The sequence below is a fragment of the Petromyzon marinus genome, chromosome 66, assembly GCF_048934315.1.
Source record: "Petromyzon marinus isolate PM22_M1 ecotype Great Lakes invasive population chromosome 66, UKy_Petmar_22M1.pri1.0, whole genome shotgun sequence".
Classification (NCBI taxonomy): domain Eukaryota; kingdom Metazoa; phylum Chordata; class Hyperoartia; order Petromyzontiformes; family Petromyzontidae; genus Petromyzon; species Petromyzon marinus.
In genome coordinates, this window is record NC_133732.1 from 1,975,947 (window position 1) to 1,995,587 (window position 19,641).

General features: G+C 45.2%; 1 protein-coding gene across 8 annotated transcripts in view; it reads left to right on the forward strand.

Annotated features, from left to right (window-relative positions):
- Positions 1 to 19,641, forward strand: part of LOC116956577 (uncharacterized) — a 153,412-nt gene that overhangs the window by 4,902 nt on the left and 128,869 nt on the right. For 4 of the 8 annotated variants that reach the window (XM_076054381.1, XM_076054383.1, XM_076054382.1 and 1 more), the window contains exon 1: positions 16,453 to 16,930. The exons of 1 other annotated variant lie outside the window; for it this stretch is intronic. In XM_076054381.1, the coding sequence (XP_075910496.1) occupies positions 16,467 to 16,930 (464 nt within the window). In that variant the 5' untranslated portion in view covers positions 16,453 to 16,466. Of the gene's footprint in view, positions 1 to 10,320; positions 10,342 to 10,396; positions 10,874 to 16,452; positions 16,931 to 19,641 lie in introns of those variants that run through there. 3 more of the 8 variants (XM_076054386.1, XM_076054385.1, XM_076054388.1) reach the window with 3 other exon arrangements.

Here is a 19,641-nt window from a genome sequence, read left to right on the forward strand (position 1 = left end):
TGTAAATCACCACACGGTCCCTTACGTTGTGGCAAAGCTTCGGGGAAACTTCCTGGAGTCGTGGAGTTCTGCCATTACTAGTACGGTACATTTTATTAAAGCGTGTTTTAAAAAAAGTATTTTTAAATATTACTTAAACTGAATTCCTAGTCTCTGTGCTACCGGTGTAAGTAGACCAGAGACAAGCCAAGTGTCAGAGAACTTACAGCTCGGGTTCAAGGAGTTATACAGGGTAGTCCTCTACTTACGATGTAGATGCGTTACGACGACCCCATCGTAAGTCCACAATATCGTAAGTCGAAGATGGCCTTAGCCTACCCGGGAGTCTTAAAGAATGGTGATAATTTAGCAAAAACAGAGCAATTTACAGTACCGTACTGTATAAACTATATACTGTATGTATTTATTAATTGCAATACAGTATTGCACAGTAAAATTTAAAGTAAAAAAAACAAGGTTAATTCTTAGCCTACCTATGTGCACTGCAATTTAATAGAAAGTTTTTGTTCAGGAAACAATCCTATCTGCTATATATAAAAAAACATCTAACGTGCACTGAACGTATCGTAACGTATCGTGGTAACCCTAAAATGAAATCGCTGAAGCTACTTATCATACATGCATTGAACGTATCATAACGTATCATATTGTACTGTCCTCGCCGAGACAACTTAACTCCGTCGACCGCTGGTGAGAGTGAGGCATCACCACACAAGGCGGGAGACGCGTACATCCAGGCAGCGTGCCAACATACAATATCGTACCTCGTGGTACGCTGCTGTACGTTTGCCCGCCGCGCGGAAATTTAAAATATTGAACGATTTTGTCGTATCGCCATCGTAAGATCGAAATATCGTAAGTCGGACCATCGTAACTCGGGGGCTATCGGTATATCTGTAGTGGAGTAACGCGCGCTGCGGGGGAGGAGGGGAGGGGGGTTTGCAAGCGGTGTGCACGCATGTGCGAGTTACGGACAGTGAGGTCGCATCGGGGCGAGCAGGTGCGGCGAGAGAGAGCAAAAGGGGACGGCCAATTAAGATGCATAGCGGTGATTGGCTGGCTGCAAATGCAGGCAGCCAATTAAGATGCATAGCGGTGATTGGCTGGCTGGCTGCAGACGCAGGCGCGGAACAGGCGCCAGGCTGACGGGAGATTGAGGCGATAGCGGCGGCAGCCACGGGGCGTGAGGCGACGGGAGGTCGCCAGCTTAATGAGGAGTTAATAAGGAGGGGGATATAAACGGGAGCGTGGGAGAGAGAGAGAGAGTGGACTAGTTGGTCAGAGTGACGATAAGAGGAAAGACGAGATACGTCCAAGGCCCCGCTCTCCACACCTCGCCCTCTCCAGCGGTGATGGCTTAACCCCCACTGGAGGCAAGGGAGAGGTTGGAGAGGCGAGGGTAGAACAGGCTAGCAGTAGAGAAGCTAGCGGAATCCTAAGTGTGAGAAGGCTAGCAGTGAAGAAGCTTGCAGAGTATATAGCGGAAGGCTAGCAGGGGAGAGACTAGGAGAGTGAGAGAGAGAACAGGCTAGCAGTGGAGAGCCTAGGAGAGTGAGAAAACAGGCTAGCAGTGGAGAGGCTAGGAGAGTGAGAGAACAGGCTAGCAGTGGAGAGCCTAGGAGAGTGAGAGAGAGAGAGAACAGGCTAGTAGTGGAGAGGCTAGGAGAGTGAGAGAACAGGCTAGCAGTGGAGAGGCTAGGAGAGTGAGAGAGAACAGGCTGGCAGTGGAGCTCTCCAAGGATGTCAGGGACAAGATTGTAGACCTACACCAGGCTAGAATGGGCTACAAGACCATTGCCAAGCAGCTTGGTGAGAAGGTGACAACAGTTGGTGCGATTATTCGCAAATGGAATAAACACAAAAGAACTGTCAATCTCCCTCGGCCTGGGGCTCCATGCAAGATCTCATCTCGTGGAGTTGCAATGATCATGAGAACGGTGAGGAATCAGCCCAGAACTACACGGGAGGATCTTGTCGATGATTTCAAGGCAGCTGGGACCATAGTCGCCAAGAAAACAATTGGTAACACACTATGCCGTGAAGGACTGAAATCCTGCAGCGCCCGCAAGGTCCCCCTGCTCAAGAAAGCACATATACATGCCCATCTGAAGTTTGCCAATGAACATCTGAATGATTCAGAGGACAACTGGGTGAAAGTGTTGTGGTCAGATGAGACCAAAATGGAGCTCTTTGGCATCAACTCAACTCGCCGTGTTTGGAGGAGGAGGAATGCTGCCTATGACCCCAAGAACACCATCCCCACCGTCAAACATGGAGGTGGAAACATGTTTCTTCAACCCTGTACAGTAAAACCTTGGGATTGCGAGCGTAATTCGTTCCGGAATCGAGTTTGTAATCCAAAGCGCTCGTATATCAAAGCACTCGTAGATCAGTTGTGATCACGTGACGCTCGGCAGTACAAAGCGTGTCTACACGTGCACTGCTCATATTGCAAAACACTCGCAGACCAAGTTACTCGCAATCCAAGGTTTTACTGTAATATCACAATCATATGTAGGCTGTAACTTCGGTAGGACGCTCGATTGTCCGCTCTAAAGATGGGCAGGGACAGCCGTGGATAATTCAAACATTGCGGCAAAACCCAAAAATATAACAATTTTCCAGTGGATCTCTATGCCAAATCCCAATTATCTCGGTGTAAATGATGTTTAAGTTAAAATAACTTGAATAATCTGAGCTGCTGGTGACGTTTGTGACATGGTCCTTTTATTATATTCTTAGCTCTTTCGGTAAAGTCACGTTGAAGGGAAACAATAAAATAATAAAATATATATAAAACAATAAAAATTCTCACGACGTTTCGACCATAACACAAACGGTCGTCATCAGGTGTGTCGGTTTGTGTTATGGTCGAAACGTCGTGAGAATTTTTATTGTTTTATATATTTTATTGTTTCCCTTCAACGTGACTTTACCGAAAGAGCTAAGAATATGAATCACTGCAGTCACGAAAGCTTTAAATCAAAAGGTCCTTATATTCTTGGTTCTTTTGGTAAAGTCACCACGTAGAAGGGAAACAATAAAATAATAAAAATATAAAACAATACAATTCTCACGACGTTTTGACTGCAACACAAGCAATCATCATCAGGTGTGAAAACCACAGCAATAATTTTTTTTCACACCTGATGATGATTGCTTGTGTTGCAGTCGAAACGTCGTGAGAATTTTATTGTTTTATATTTTTATTATTTTATTGTTTCCCTTCTAAGTGACTTTACCGAAAGAACCAATAATATGAATCTCTGCAGTCACGAAAGCTTTAAATCAAAGACATGGTCCTTGTTACTTGTTATGTTGAGGACAGTTGTTACATCAATGCCATGACTTGCAGCAAAGATGTTTTATGGAACTGCTGTCTTGCAATGTACGTATACAATATCCAGTTTCTGATTTAAAGTTAAAGCGACATGCTGACGTTTCCCTGCCATTGCAGAGTTTTGTTAATTAAAATTCACAAAATAAATGATCGGATAAATCGATTTGTAATGGATGCTTAACGATCGACCGATCGTTAATGCACATGCTCAGTGATGATATAACACTTTCCTGGCTCCCGCCCATCGGCAGAAGACTCGGCTCACTGAGTGGATGACAGCAGAGCCACAGCGAATCGGACAGACAATCAAACTCCGCCCCGCTTTTGTTAAGACATGGCAACTACTGTACTGTAGAGGCGGTCGTGAGGATTTCGGATTAACCCGAGGGACGTGTATTTGTTCAGTATAAGCACCGAGTGTGTGACTTGTAACAGACATTTACAAGAATCGCACAATGTGTAACTGTCATGAGAATATTTATTTGGGCTCGAGGGAAAATCCATACGTTGTTAATGCATGTCGAAGTCTCAGGTGCCGCGGCTAATCCGCAAATCGGATACACCCTTAAACTTGAATAATAGAGAGTCCTACTGTGTATGTAATTTATTTTTAATTAGCACCGCGTATTGTTGGGTTTGAAGGAAAGACGGTCTTACACGTGACAGTTATAATAAAACATTTTTTTTAAAGGTAACAATAACTCGACAACACCGATTAAAGTTATCGTGCGTCTTTGCTTTTATGCCGTGTCCCCCCCCCCACCACCATCGATCTGGGAATGGGAAAGATGGTGCTAACTTTATTCTGATCTTAGCTCTTTCGGTAAAGTCATGTTGAAGGGAAACAATAAAATAATAAAATATATAAACCAATAAAAATTCTCACGACGTTTCGACCATAACACAAACGGTAAAAATTCTCACGACGTTTCGACCATAGCACAAACGGTCATCACCTGATGATGATGACCGTTTGTGTTATGGTCGAAACGGTCATCACCTGATGATGATGACCGTTTGTGTTATGGTCGAAACGTCGTGAGAATTTTTATTGTTTTCTATATATTTCATTATTTTATTGTTTCCCTTCAATGATGATGACCGTTTGTGTTATGGTCGAAACGTCGTGAGAATTTTTTATTGTTTTTTATATATTTTATTATTTTATTGTTTCCCTTCAACGTGACTTTACCGAAAGAGCTAAGAATATGAATTACTGCAGTCACGAAAGCTTTAAATCAAAATTTTAGTTTAGTCTGCTTTAGTACGTGGAAAAATCACGACCCCCCCCCATCCCATTACTCAATGGCTGTATCCATTAGGGCCCAATCTCAGCACCGGAGCCATCTGAGCTATCAACACGGAGACAAGCGAGAGGAATACAGCACGTACATGGGGGTCCATTCCTAAACCTGAGAGAAGCCTTAAATACCTGAGCCCAAAATGGCAATGACCTGGCCCACAAACCCCCTCCTCACCCAAAGAAGATCCCTTCCTCGCCCACCCCGCCTGCTCCGATGAGCCTGGTAGTGCATTCCAGAACGTCAGGATGTTCCAATGTACGATTTGAGGGAGGATGTGGACTACAAATGTTTTTTTTATATATCTATAAAAAAAACTTTAATCTGCTCTATTTAACTATTTTATTTTACTACGATGTAAGGCCCCCACTAAGCTGCTATGTAGCAGCTTAGTGGGCGCCTGACCGTCACAAATTGATGGCTCCGTTAAGTTGGCTTATCATGAAGAAATGTATAGCAGCAGCCAGGTACTCTAAATGCAGAGATACGCATAGAGACTCACAGATTAAACTTTAAACTAAACTATTTTTACACGCTTTTTATTAACTCACTCTGTCTGTTGTTGTCGTATCCTCAAATCTTGTAGCTCAATTTTTACCCACTTCCCAATGTGGTATCGACTGAAAACTTGGTATACTTATGTCATACTGATGACAATAACTATATTCTATCATAAATATATTTTAAAGCATTCTTTTTTATATGTTACTAGCTGTACTACCTGGCTTCACCCGGGACTTGGATCCACCACGCCCAGCCGCCTTTGTCTCCCCAGTGGCGATGTTCACACCACAGCAGTTACTCGTTTTGAGGCTGAGTCGACCTAGGGGAGGCCCAGGACCGGTTAAAATAATCGTCACCGGTGGTGGCCGAGAGCGGGAATCGAACTCGGGTCGCCGGGTTGGTAGCGCGGCGTAGCGCTAACCGCTACACTACAATGCGTTACGCTTTCACACACACACAGATACACACACACAGACACAGACAAAGACAAAGATCCCCCATATAGCCTTAACGGACTGTAGGGGCAAGTGCTGTTAGCGAGCACCTATGAAGGCCGGAACGGTACACGAGGGGGTGGGTGGCCAGCACCACGCCCGACCGCCTTTGTCTCCCTAGTGGCGATGTTTAGACACTGCACCAGGTACTCATTTGAGGCAGAGTCGACCTAGGGGAGGCCCGGGACCGGTTCAGATAATCGTCACTGATGTTGGCCTTGAGCGGGAATCGAACCCGGGTCGCCAGGTTCATAGCGCAACGCGCTAACCGCTACACCACCGCTCCCCATACACAGACACACACACAGACACACACAGACAACGCTAACCACTACACTACAATGCGTTACGCTTCCACATGCGAGGGTCACGTGACAGATTTGACGTCACAGCGCACTTGCCGTGCAAAAAATAAATGCATTATTGAGCTACCCACCTCCCCTCCCCTAAAAACAAAAAGTGTATTTTTATAATTGTTTGCATAGTGTAAGTCTGGAAAGTACCCACATGGCAAATTTCAAGTTTGTTGCATGCCGGGAAGTACGCTAAACATTTTGAACAGACGCACATAATCACAACTTTGCCTTTTATATATATGGAGATTTTGATTTAAAGCTTTCGTGACTGCAGTGATTCAAGAACCAAGAATATATATGGAGATGTTTCGGCTTGGGTCTAATTGTCCACGCTCAACTGACGTTGGCTGTAAATCACCACGGCCCCTTACGTTGTGGCAAGTTTCGGGGCCACTTCCTGGAGTCGCGGAGTTCTGCCATTACTAGTACGGTACATTTCATTAAAGCGTGTTTATAAAAAAACTATTTTTAAATATTACTTATTAGGAAGTGGAAGCTGACAGAACTCTACCATATCTGGATAGTCTGCTCGGGCGCGGTCTAAATGGTAAAATAACTCACCGAGTTCAACGAAAGAAAACTCACACTGACACCTATCTGAATGAGTCACACCATCACCCTGCACAGAAATCCTCTCTCATCAAGACGCTCTTACATCGGGATAAGAAAGTGTCAGATGGCGATCGTCTGAGAAGTGAAATTAAACATGTTAAAGAAGCGCTGCAATTGAATGGTTACAATTATGCACAAATCAACAGGGAATTGAATGGCATGGCCAAATCAAAATAACATGACCGTTGAAACTGACCATGTAATTAAAACTATTAAAATACCGTACATTGCAGGAGTAACTGATAAACTAGATTTGGCACGTTCCATAAAATACAGAAATTTATAAAAGATGTATTATCGAAGCTACCAATAGAAGGTGTGTACCGGATTAATTGCACTTGTGGCAAATGCTATGTTGGACAAACAGGGCGAATGATCAGCACGAGACTAAAAGAACACCAAATAAATATTTGAAATACTCCCAAATATAACTGTCGGCAGTGGCAGAAAACTCGTTCCAACAATGACACTCAATTGATTTTGATAATGTTGAAGTTCTGTGCAAAACTAGTTACTACTGGCCAAGGCTAATTAGAGAATCTATTGAAATTGAGAGAAATAAAAAATGATAGCTGCAGACTTCATGCTGCTTGGAAGCGAATCATCAAATAATACATTGACTAAATGCATGCTTATACAGGTCACCATACTTCAATAGAGATTACCTTTGGTATGGCAATTTTAGTACACAAACGACACGAGGTCCAAGAACGATGGGCTTGCATAATGTGCATGCATAATGTACGTTGATTACCATAAAAATAACCCAACCGCCAATGGATGGCCATCGTCATTTATATGTATTCATGAATCCCCCTCCAGATCGCTCAGGAAGTGCTCACAAGTGATGCTATCACATCTAACCCTCTAAATAAGGAACGAAACCGGAGGATTTTTCCACAAATCTGGCTGTCACCTGATGAAGCTGGTTGTAATCACTGGTGAAACGTCGTACTCAGATTGTGTTGTGGCTTGGTTCTCCAACACACACTGGTGTGCTGTACTAGTACACTACACTATACACTACACTATAAACTAGTGCTGTACTAGTATACTACACTATACACTACACTATACACTAGTGCTGTACTAGTATACTACACTATACACTACACTATACACTACACTATACACTAGTGTTGTACTAATACACTACGCTATACACTAGTGCTGTACTAGTACACTACACTATACACTACACTATACACTACACTATACACTAGTGCTGTACAAGTATACTACACTACACTACACACTACACTATACACTGCACTATACACTACACTATACACTAGTGCTGTACCAGTACACTACACTATACTCTACACTGTACACTACACTATACACTAGTGCTGTACTAGTATACTACACTATACACTACACTATACACTACACCATACACTAGTGCTGTACTAGTATACCACACTACACACTACACTAAAGTATACACTGTACACTACACTATACACTAGTGCTGTACTAGTATACTACACTATACACTACACTATACACTACATTATTCACTACACTATACACTACACACTAGCGCTGTACTAGTATACTACACCATACACTACACTATTCACTACACTATACACTACACTATATACTAGTGCTGTACTAGTATACTACACCATACACTATACTATACACTAGTGCTGTACTAGTATACTACACTATACACTACACTATACACTACACTATACACTAGTGCTGTACTAGTATACTACACCATACACTACACCATACACTACACTATACACTAGTGCTGTACTAGTATACTACACTACACCATACACTACACTATATACTAGTGCTGTACTAGTATACTACACCATACACTACACTATACACTGCACTATATACTAGTGCTGTACTAGTATACTACACCATACACTATACTATACACTAGTGCTGTACTAGTATACTACACTATACACTACACTATACACTACACTATACACTAGTGCTGTACTAGTATACTACACTATACACTACACTATACACTAGTGTTGTACTAATACACTACACTATACACTAGTGCTGTACTAGTATACTACACTATATACTACACTATACACTACACTATACACTAGTGCTGTACTAGTATGCTACTCTATACACTACACTATACACTACAATATACACTAGTGCTGTACTAGTATGCTACACTATACACTACACTATACACTACACAATACACTAGTACTGTACTAGTACACTACACTATACACTACACTATACACTAGTGCTGTACTAGTATGCTACACTATACACTACACAATACACTAGTGCTGTACTAGTACACTACACTATACACTACACTATACACTAGTGATGTACTAGTATACTACACTATACACTACACCATACACTAGTGCTGTACTAGTATACTACACTATACACTACACTATGCACTACACTATCCACTACACTATACACTAGCGCTGTACTAGTATACTACACTATACATTACACTACACCATACACTACACTATATACTACACTATACATTACACTACACCATACACTACACCATACACTACACTACACACTAGTGCTGTACTAGTGACGAATTGGCCACGGTCTGTTTACGTGACAGTACTAGTTGGCTGTGTCGCGATCTAACCCCCAAAAAAACCTCTCATGGACAGTTTATGTACGTTGAACTTCTTTCGCACCATACGTAGCCAACCGCGCTAATGGGAGGTGCGAGTGGAAGGACAACACGACTACCGTATTTTCCCGCATATAGCCCGCACCTCCATATACCCCGCATGCATTCATATATTTAACGTCGTTACCGCAGCTTAATTCCATCATATTGATAAGAAGTTTATATTTGTAATACATTCCGCAATCAATTGTTAACATTAAAATCATAACGTGCACAAAGAAAACAGACTAACGGGAAACGAGTGATCTTAAAACAGTAAATAAGTAACAAAAATATCCAATAAGTAACACGTAACTGGTAGCTAAGTAAGTACAGTTTTAGCACTGGTAGATTGTGCAATGCGCATACAATAGCGGCAATACGGTAACGCCGTTGCCCCGCCCCCCACCTCTCCCTCCCCCCAGCTGCCCCACCCCCCAACCCCCACCTCTCCCTCCCCCCCAGTTGCCCCACCCCCCACCTCTCCCACCCCCCAACCCCCACCTCTCCCTCCCCCCCAGTTGCCCCACCCCCCACCTCTCCCACCCCCCAACCCCCACCTCTCCCTCCCCCCCAGTTGCCCCACCCCCCACCTCTCCCAACCCCCACCTCTCCCTCCCCCCAGCTGCCCCACCCCCCAACCCCCACCTCTCTCCCCCCAGCTGCCCCACCCCCAACCCAGTTGCCCCACCCCCCAACCCCCACCTCTCCCTCCCCCCCAGTTGCCCCACCCCCCACCTCTCCCACCCCCCAACCCCCACCTCTCCCTCCCCCCCAGTTGCCCCACCCCCCACCTCTCCCACCCCCCAACCCCCACCTCTCCCTCCCCCCCAGTTGCCCCACCCCCCACCTCTCCCAACCCCCACCTCTCCCTCCCCCCAGCTGCCCCACCCCCCAACCCCCACCTCTCTCCCCCCAGCTGCCCCACCCCCAACCCAGTTGCCCCACCCCCCATCTCTCCCTCCCCCCAGCTGCCCCACCCCCAACCCAGCTGCCCCACCCCCCACCTCTCTCTCCCCCCAGCTGCCCCACCCCCCACCCCCCACCCCCACCTCTCCCCACAGCTCTCCCGTAGCCGGTAAACAGTGCGCGCACTTCATTGTCGTTTTAATTGTACAAACATTTCATTTAAAACGTGATAACGTGTGCAATTTTAGTGTGGGTGGTTTATTCAGCAGTGCTTTAGTCAAGGGCAAGTGTTGCATAGTGGATAGTCGTCCTACCATGAAAAAACATCTACGAGTCATGAAAATATTTTTGGGATAGCCCGCAGGGTTTTGTTTGGTTTGTAAAAAGTGGTATACCCCGCGGGTTGTATGCGGGAAAATACGGCAAACACAACAAGCAATTCTAAAGAGATTCGTTTGTCGATCTAGATCAGGGGTGGGGAACCCTTTTTTTTTCTGCCGAGGGCCATTTGGATATTTTTAACAACATTCGCGGGCCGTACAAAATGATCAACTTAAAAATTAGCCCCGTTATATTTGGTCAAACGTTGAATTAGCTCGCCCCTAATGCCATGAGCTGGAACTGCTTCTCTTTGGCGAGGCGCGGTGATGATGTTAGCCGGCTACTGACGATGTTGCCGCTACTCGCGACTGATTCTCCAGGTTTGCTCTCCTAGATTTGTTGAATTTCGAGTCCCGCCTGCGGGTTGCCTTGGCAGGGCCAGGACTAAATGAATTCCGCGGTGCCTCATGCGGCCCGCGGGCCGGACGTTACCCATCCCTGATCGAGACGATGATTTTAAAAGTTTCATAGCTCCCCGTCGCTTCTTAATATCGGAAGGAAGAACTTACAGACGGCTGCGGAAACTTCATCTGAAAGCGCCGCGCGATCCAGTGGACCGGCTTTGTTCGATGGCTACCTAAAGGTGGTGTAGTGTATAGTGTAGTGTACAGTGCAGTGTGTAATGTACTGTGTGGTGTGATGTACAGTGTAGTGTGTTGGTGGTGGTATTTGGTTTGTGGCGAGCGAGGTGAAAGCTGATGATGATTATTGCTGTTTTTGCGTTTTAAACTAAGGAATAAAAAGCGTCCACCACGCATGGATGTACACACGCAGATTATATGTGTAGCATCACCACCACCACTCTGCCAGCCTGTCCAACACGTATGTGGTGTGTGCAGTGTTTGTGTGCTATGTGGGGGGTGTGTATGTAGGTTTGTGGTGTACGTGTGTGTATGTGTCTTTGTGTGTCTTTGTCTCTGTGTGTGTCTTTGTCTCTGTGTGTCTGTCTCTGTGTGTATATGTTTGTGTGTGTCTTTGTCTGTGTGTGTGTATGTGGTGCATCAGCCAGTCATCTCAGTCAGTCGACCCGTGGCACCTGGGTCTGCCCCGTGACCTCCTGGCCGCGGGCGTTCGACACTTCACGTGGCCTCAAGGTGCACATAGCCTGGCACAAGCGTCGTGGTGATGTCACCGCCACTTAGTGGCGAATGGCGGTTGTTGTTGTTGTTGATGTGTATATGTTTGTGTGTCTTTGTCTCTGTGTGTTTGTCTTTGTATGTGTGTATATGTTTGTGTGTGTATGTGTATATGTGTGTGTCTTTGTGTGTCTTTGTGTGTATGTGTATACGTATGTATATGTTTGTGTGTCTGTCTTTGTGTGAGTGGCACGCTAAAGAGTTCCCTGTGACTTTATTATTCATGGCTTCGGACGCCTTCAATAAAAAAAGTCAGAAAGTATAAAAAAAGCGAATCCAAGCAAAGCCGCGCGGCTTTCTCACGTGGCACGGGGGAGGGGTTCGGGTCGAGATACCGGGGCTCGGATAGACGCCTCTGCCGGGAGAGGGCGCTCCTCGGCCAGCAGGAGCGACAAGGCCCGAAGGGGTCCGGGGGTCTCTTTGTTGTTAACCGACGAGGGTTTCGGATCGAGATACCGGGGCTCGGATAGACACCTCTGCCGGGAGAGGGCGCTCCTCGGCCGGTAGGAGCGACAAGGCCCGAAGGGGTCGGGGGAGGTGGGGGGTCTCTTTGTTGTTGTTAACCGACGAGGGGTTTCGGATCGAGATACCGCGGCTCGGATAGACGCCTCTGTCGGGAGAGGGCGCTCCTCGGCCGGCAGGAGCGACAAGGCCCGAGGGGGTCCGGGGGTCTCTTTGTTGTTAACCGACGAGGGTTTCGGATCGAGATACCGGGGCTCGGATAGACGCCTCTGCCGGGAGAGGGCGCTCCTCGGCCGGCAGGCGCGACAAGGCCCGAGGGGGGTCGGTCTCTTTGTTGTTGTTAACCGACAATTTACATATTCTTATTAACGTTTAGTAGCGTAAACCCTTTCGTCGATGTGTGCGCGTGTGCGGTGTCGTCGAGTTGCCCTTAATAGCAACAGAGCAAACTACAAATAATTTATTTTGGTTTCAAAGTAAATGATACGCCAGGAGATGTTAACTACCTCGCCCGGTGTACGGGGAGTTCGCGATTATCCACAGCCCGACGCTGGCGATGCCTGCTGCTGAACATTATTGAGAGTTTGCGTCTCGCTCCGCTCCATGGTGGTCGCGTGGATTTCTCTCCGGGTCACGCGTTTCGAGTTGTCTGCCTGCCTCTGCTGCGGCTGTAAATGTCACCGTGGTGGTGACGATGTCGATGATAGCTGTTGTTGTCTCCATATATATGAAAGGCAAGGTTGTGATTGTGTGTGTGTGTCTGTTCCAAATGTTTAGCGTACTTGCCGACATGCAACAAACTTGAAATTTGGCATGTGGGTACTTTCCAGACTGTACACCATGCAACAATTATACAAATACACTTTTGTGTTTTTATAGGGGGGGGGGAGCTCAATAATGCAGATATATTTCGATTTAATGCATATATATTTTTTTGCACGGCAAGTGAGCTGTGACGTCAATTATGTTACGTGACCCGCACACGTGGAAGCGTAACGCGTTGTAGTGTAGTGGTTAGCGTTGTGTCTGTGTGTATCTGTGTGTGTGTGTGTCTGTGTGTGTGTCTGTGTGTGTGTCTGTGTGTGTGTCTGTGTGTGTGTCCGTGTGTGTGTTTGTGTATGTGTGTGTGTCTGTGTGTATCTGTGTGTGGGTGCACATAGCCTGGCACAAGCGTCGTGGTGACGTCACCGCCACTTAGTGGCGAATGGCGGTTGTTGTTGTTGTATCTGTGTGTGTGTCTGTGTGTGTGTTTGTGTGCATGTCTGTGTGTGTGTCTGTGTATTTCTGTGTGTGTGTATCTGTGTGTGTGGAAGCGTAACGCATTGTAGTGTAGTGGTTAGCGTTGTCTGTGTGTATCTGTGTGTGTGTGGAAGCGTAACGCATTGTAGTGTAGCGGTTAGCGCTACGCCGCGCTACGAACCCGGCGACCCGAGTTCGATTCCCGCTCACGGCCACCACCGGCGACGATTATTTTAACCGGTCCTGGGCCTCCCCTAGGTCGACTCGGCCTCAAAACGAGTAACTGCTGTGGTGTGTGAACATCGCCACTGGGGAGACAAAGGCGGCCGCGCGTGGTGGATCCAAGTCCCGGGCGAAGCCGGGCAGTACAGCTAGTTGAGCCGCTAGCATTTTGTGATGGCCAGCTCGTTTCTGAAAAAAATAAAAAGCTACATCAGCTCAGTGGGGCCTTACGTGGTAAAATAAAAAAATAGTTAACGTAATAGTTGACGTCTATGGGTTCACTATGTATCGTTAAGTATCTCTGTGGGTGTTTCCATGCGTTTTTATTGATTTCTATGGGTCTCTATGTATCTCTGGGTCTCTATGGGTCTCTGTATCTCAATGGGTCTCTATGTGTCTCTATGGGTCTCTATGTGTCTCTGTGTCTCTATGTATCTCTATGGGTCTCTATGTGTCTCTATGGGTCTCTATGCATCTCTATGGGTATCTATGTTTCTCTATGGGTATCTATGTATCTCTGTGTCTCTATGGGTATCTATGTATCTCTATGGGTCTCTATGGGTATCTATGTATCTCTATGGGTCTCTGTGCATCTGTATGTATCTATATGCGTCTCTGTATCTACGCATCTCTCTGTGTATCTCTATGGGTCTCTATGTATCTCTATGCAGCCAGCTATGGCTGCAGGGTTTGGTGGTACATGTTGTTTATGTCGTTTATTGTGAAATTTCGGTCACATTTCCTATGATCACTGTTACATTGCCTTTATGGCTTTATTTTGGTGATGTCGAAAACTTTTTTTGGTTTGACCATGTTTGATGTGGTACGGAGTTAAACTGATGGCTTTATTCTAAGTTCTCTTGTGGTTGTGGTTGTTGTTGTCTGACTTGCATCCCACTGGGATTTTTCGCACACAGCGTTGGTGCACGGTGCTTTTGCTGTAATGTAAGACTTTGCAGTTTTTTTCCTGGATTTTTCTGTTTTGCACGGTCGCACATAGTCACTTTAAGATGTTTTTCTTGTTCATGTTTTTGGTTTTTGTTTGTTGCGGTTGCACCCGATTCAAGAGCCGAATGGCTCACAGGGCTATACCTAATAAATTAAACTGAAAAAATGTATCTCTATGGGTCTCTATGTATCTCTGTTGGTCTCTATGTATCTCTATTGGTCTCTATGTATCTCTATTGGTCTCTTTATCTCTACAGGTCTCTATGTATCTCTCTGGTCTCTATGTATCTAAATGGGTCTCTATGTATCTAAATGGGTCTCTATGTATCTCTATGAGTCTCTATGTATCTCTATGCGTCTCTGCATCTCTACGAGTCTATGTATCTCTATGGGTCTCTATGTATCTATACAGGTCTCTATGTATCTTTACGAGTCTCTATGTATCTCTACGGGTCTCTATGTATCTCTATGGGTATATATCTCTACGAGTCTCTATGTATCTCTACGATTCTCTATGGGTCTCTATATATGTCTGTCTCTACGGGTCTCTATGTATCTCTATGGGTATATATCTCTACGAGTCTCTATGTATCTCTACGAGTCTTTATGGGTCTCTATGGGTCTCTATGTATGTCTATGTGTCTCTACGGGTCTCTATGTATCTCTATGGGTATACAGTCATACCTCGGTATACGACCGCTTTGGAATACGTCGGATTTGGTAACACGTCATGTTTTGGCGAGAAAAAAATATCTTGGGGATACGACGCCTTGCTAGGGATACGTCTTGCTTGAGATACGTCTTGCTTGAGGTATGTCTTGCTAGGGATACGTCTTGCTAGGGATACGTCTTGCTAGTGATACGTCTTGCTAGGGATACGCCTTGCTAGGGATACGCCTTGCTAGGGATACGTCTTGTTTGGGATACGTCTTGCTTGGGATACGTCTTGCTAGAGATACGTCTTGCTAGGGATACGTCTTGCTTGAGATACGTCTTGCTAGGGATACGTCTTGCTAGGGATATGTCTTGCTAGGGATACGTCTTGCTAGGGATACGTCTTGCTAGGGATACGTCTTGCTAGGGATACGTCTTGCTAGGGGTACGTCTTGCTAGGGATACGTCTTGCTTGGGATACGTCTTGCTAGGGATACGTCTTGCTTGAGATACGTCTTGCTAGGGATACGTCTTGCTAGGGGTACGTTTTGCTTGGGATACGTCTTGCTAGGGATACGTCTTTCTTGGGATACGTCTTGCTAGGGATACGTCTTGCTAGGGATACGTCTTGCTAGGGATACGTCTTGCTAGGGATACGTCTTGCTAGGGATACGTCTTGCTAGGGATACGTCTTGCTAGGGATACGTCTTGCTAGGGATACGTCTTGCTTGGGATACGTCTTGCTAGGGATACGTCTTGCTAGGGATACTTCTTGCTAGGGATACGTCTTGCTAGGGATACGTCTTGCTAGGGATACGTCTTGCTAGGGATACGTCTTGCTAGGGATAATACGTCTTGCTAGGGATAATACGTCTTGCTAGGGATAAGACGTCTTGTTTGGGATACGTCTTGCTTGGGATACGTCTTGCTTGTGATACGTCTTGCTTGGGATACGTCTTGCTTGGGATACGTCTTGCTTGGGATACGTCTTGCTAGGGATACGAGGCGCTTGCTGGAACTTGTCTGGGTCGGGATGAGTCACCGCGTCCCCGCTTAGACCCCGTTCACGACTGAGACAAAGCCGCCGCCGCTCCTCAGTCTGCCTGTACAGTAGATCTCGTTCAGAGCGTGCACGCGCGACCCTTCTTACCGTGTGTAACCCTCCGCGAATTTCCACGTGTTTTGTTTCGTCGTTTGAACGCGATTCTCCCACCCCCCACCCCCCCACCCCCCCATGCGAATTCATTCAAGGATGGGGCCTAAGAAGGTTCGCGCGAAAAGCCAAGCCGCAAAGAGAATGGTTAGGGTCACGGTTGACATGAAGAAAGAGATCGTAGTAAAGTATGAAAGCGGCGTGCGCGTGACTGATCTCGCCGCGGGATACCGCATGGCGAGATCGACAATTTCGACGATCGTGAAAAATAAGGAAGCCATCAAATCGGCTGACGTCGCAAAGGGGGTGAAGTTTATATCGAAACAAAGATCGGGGACATTGGAGCAAGTGGAAAAGTTGTTGGCGGTGTGGTTGGACGAAAGACAGTTAGCCGGCGATCGTGTTTCAGAGGCGGTAATTTGCGAGAAGGCGAAAGTGTTGCACGCTCATCTTTTAAAAGACGTGCCAGGAACGAGTGAAGATTTTAGTGAAGCGTTTAAAGCCAGCCATGGCTGGTTTGATAATTTTAAGAGGAGGACTGGATATCAACTCCTCTCAGCAAGGTAACGTGACGTTACATTGAATTTTTATTTCAATTTATTTTAATGTATTTATGCATTTTAATGTCTGTGTGCATTTTAGTGCTAAGTAGTGTCTAAGTTATGTTATACAGCCACATTAATGTTTAATATGCCAGTTAAAATATTATTTATTACACTCTGGAACGGATTATTTCCTTTCCCATTATTTCTTGTGGGAAGAATTCGTTTGGTAGACGTCACTTTCGGTGTAAGTCCTCCCTGCTGGAAGGAATTAACGACATGCCGAGGTAGCACTGTGTGTCTCTACGGGTCTCTATGTATCTTCATGGATCTCTGTGTATCTCTATGGGTCTCTATGTATCTCTATGGGTCTCTGTGTATCTCTGGGTCTCTGTGTATCTCTATGGGTCTCTATGTATCTCCATGGGTTTCTATTTATCTCTATGTATCTTTATGGGTCTCTATGTATCTCTACGAGTCTCTATCTCTATGGGTCTCTATGTATCTCTGTGAGTCTCTGTATATCTCTATGGGTCTCTATGTATCTCTTTGGGTTTCTATTTATCTCTATGTATCTCTATGGGTCTCTATGTATCTCTGTGAGTCTCTATATATCTATATGGGTCTCTATGTATCTCTATGGGTCTCTGTGTATCTCTATGGGTCTCTATGTATCTTTATGGGTCTGTATGTATCTCTATGGGTCTCTGTGTATCTCTATGTATCTCTATGGGTCTATGTATCTGTATGGGTCTCTATGTATCTCTATGGGTCTCTATGTATCTCTATGGGTCTGTGTATCTCTATGGATCTCTATGCATCTCCATGGGTTTCTATGTATATGTATCTATGGGTCTCTATGTATCTCTATGGGTCTCTATGTATATCTACGAGTCTCTATGTATCTCCATGGGTTTCTATGTATCTCTATGGGTCTCTGTGTATCGCTATGGGTCTCTGTGTATCTCTATGGGTCTCTGTGTATCTCTATGGGTATCTATGTATCTGTATGGGTCTCTATGTATCTCTATGGGTCTTAATGTATCTCTACGGGTCTCTATGTATCTCTGTATTTCTACGAGTTTCTATGTATCTCTACGGGTCTCTTTGTATCTCTATGGGTCTCTATGTATCTCTATGGGTCTCTATGTATCTCTGGGTCTCTATGTATCTCTATGGGTCTCTATGTATCTCTATGGGTCCCTATGTATCTCTATAGGTCTCTATGTATCTCTATGGGTCTCTGTGTATCTCTATGGGTCTCTATGTATCTCTACGCGTCTCTATGTATCTCTACGGGTCTCTGTGTATCTCTATGGGTCTCTATGTATCTCTACGAGTCTCTGTATCTCTATGGGTCTCTGTATCTCAACGAGTCTCTATGTATCTCTATGGGTCTCTATGTATCGCTATGGGTCTCTATGTATCTCTATGGGTCTCTTTGTATCTCTACGAGTCTCTATGTATCTCTATGGGTCTCTATGCATCTCTATGGGTCTCTTTGTATCTCTATGGGTCTCTATGTATTTCTCTGGGTCTCTATGTATCTCTATGTATCTCTATGTATCTCTATGGGTCTCTTTGTATCTCTATGGGTCTCTTTTTGTATCTCTACGAGTCTCTATGTATCTCTATGCGTCTCTGTGTATCTCTATGGGTCTCTGTGTATCTCTGTGTATCTCTATGGGTCTTTGTGTGTCTCTATGCATCTCTATGGGTCTCTATCTCTATGGGTCTCTATGTATCTCTATGGGTCTCTATGTATCTCAATGAGTCTCTATGTATCTCTATTGGTCTCTATGTATCTCTGGGTCTCTGTATATCTCTGTGGGTCTCTATGTATCTCTATGGGTCTCTGTGTATCTCTATGGGTTTCTATGTATCTCTATGGGTCTCTGTGTATCTCTATGGGTTTCTATGTATCTGTATGGGTCTCTGTGTATCTCTACGAGTCTCTGTGTATCTCTCTGGTGTCTGTGTATCTCAATGGGTCTCTATGTATCTCAATGAGTATCCATGTATTTTGCTGCTGCTATAAATGTCCCCGTGATGATGATAATGTTAGGTCGCTCAGTTGAGCTTTCATTCGTGATTGCCAGGTCACTTCTGGACAATGAGCTACAGTGCATCTCAGTGGGGACCTTACCTGGTGAAGTACAAGTAGTTATATTCTTGGTTCTTTCTGTAAAATCACGTAGAAGGGACACTAAGTTGCTTCTGTGGTAGTAATTACATTGGAGAAACCAAACGATATGTCTCGGACCGCATTCGTGAACACAAAGCAGACCTGAAACACGGTAAGACCAACACCTCGGCCGTGGCAGATCACTGTTATAATTCAGTAGGCTCACATGACATTGACTTTTCCAAGACGGAGGTTCTTTGCAAGCCATCTGGCTCCCTTGAGAGATTCGCTCCACATGTACAAACACAGAGACAATTTCAACCGAGAAGATGGATTCTGGCTTAGCAATCATTGGAAGGATTTGATAAACCATTTCGGGTCTTAATTGATTGATCACGCTTAAGGTGGCTTTCAGACCGCATCCATTATTTTTCGTCTCCCCCCTCCTCTTTTCCGAACATATATGGACTCGTCCATCTGAATGACTGTCAAATCGCTATCCGTGGTGCTAACGTTAAAAAAAACGCCACTTTTTTCAAATGTTCTTGCTGTGGTTTTCACACCTGATGATGATTGCTTCTTGTGTTGCAGTCGAAACGTCGTGAGG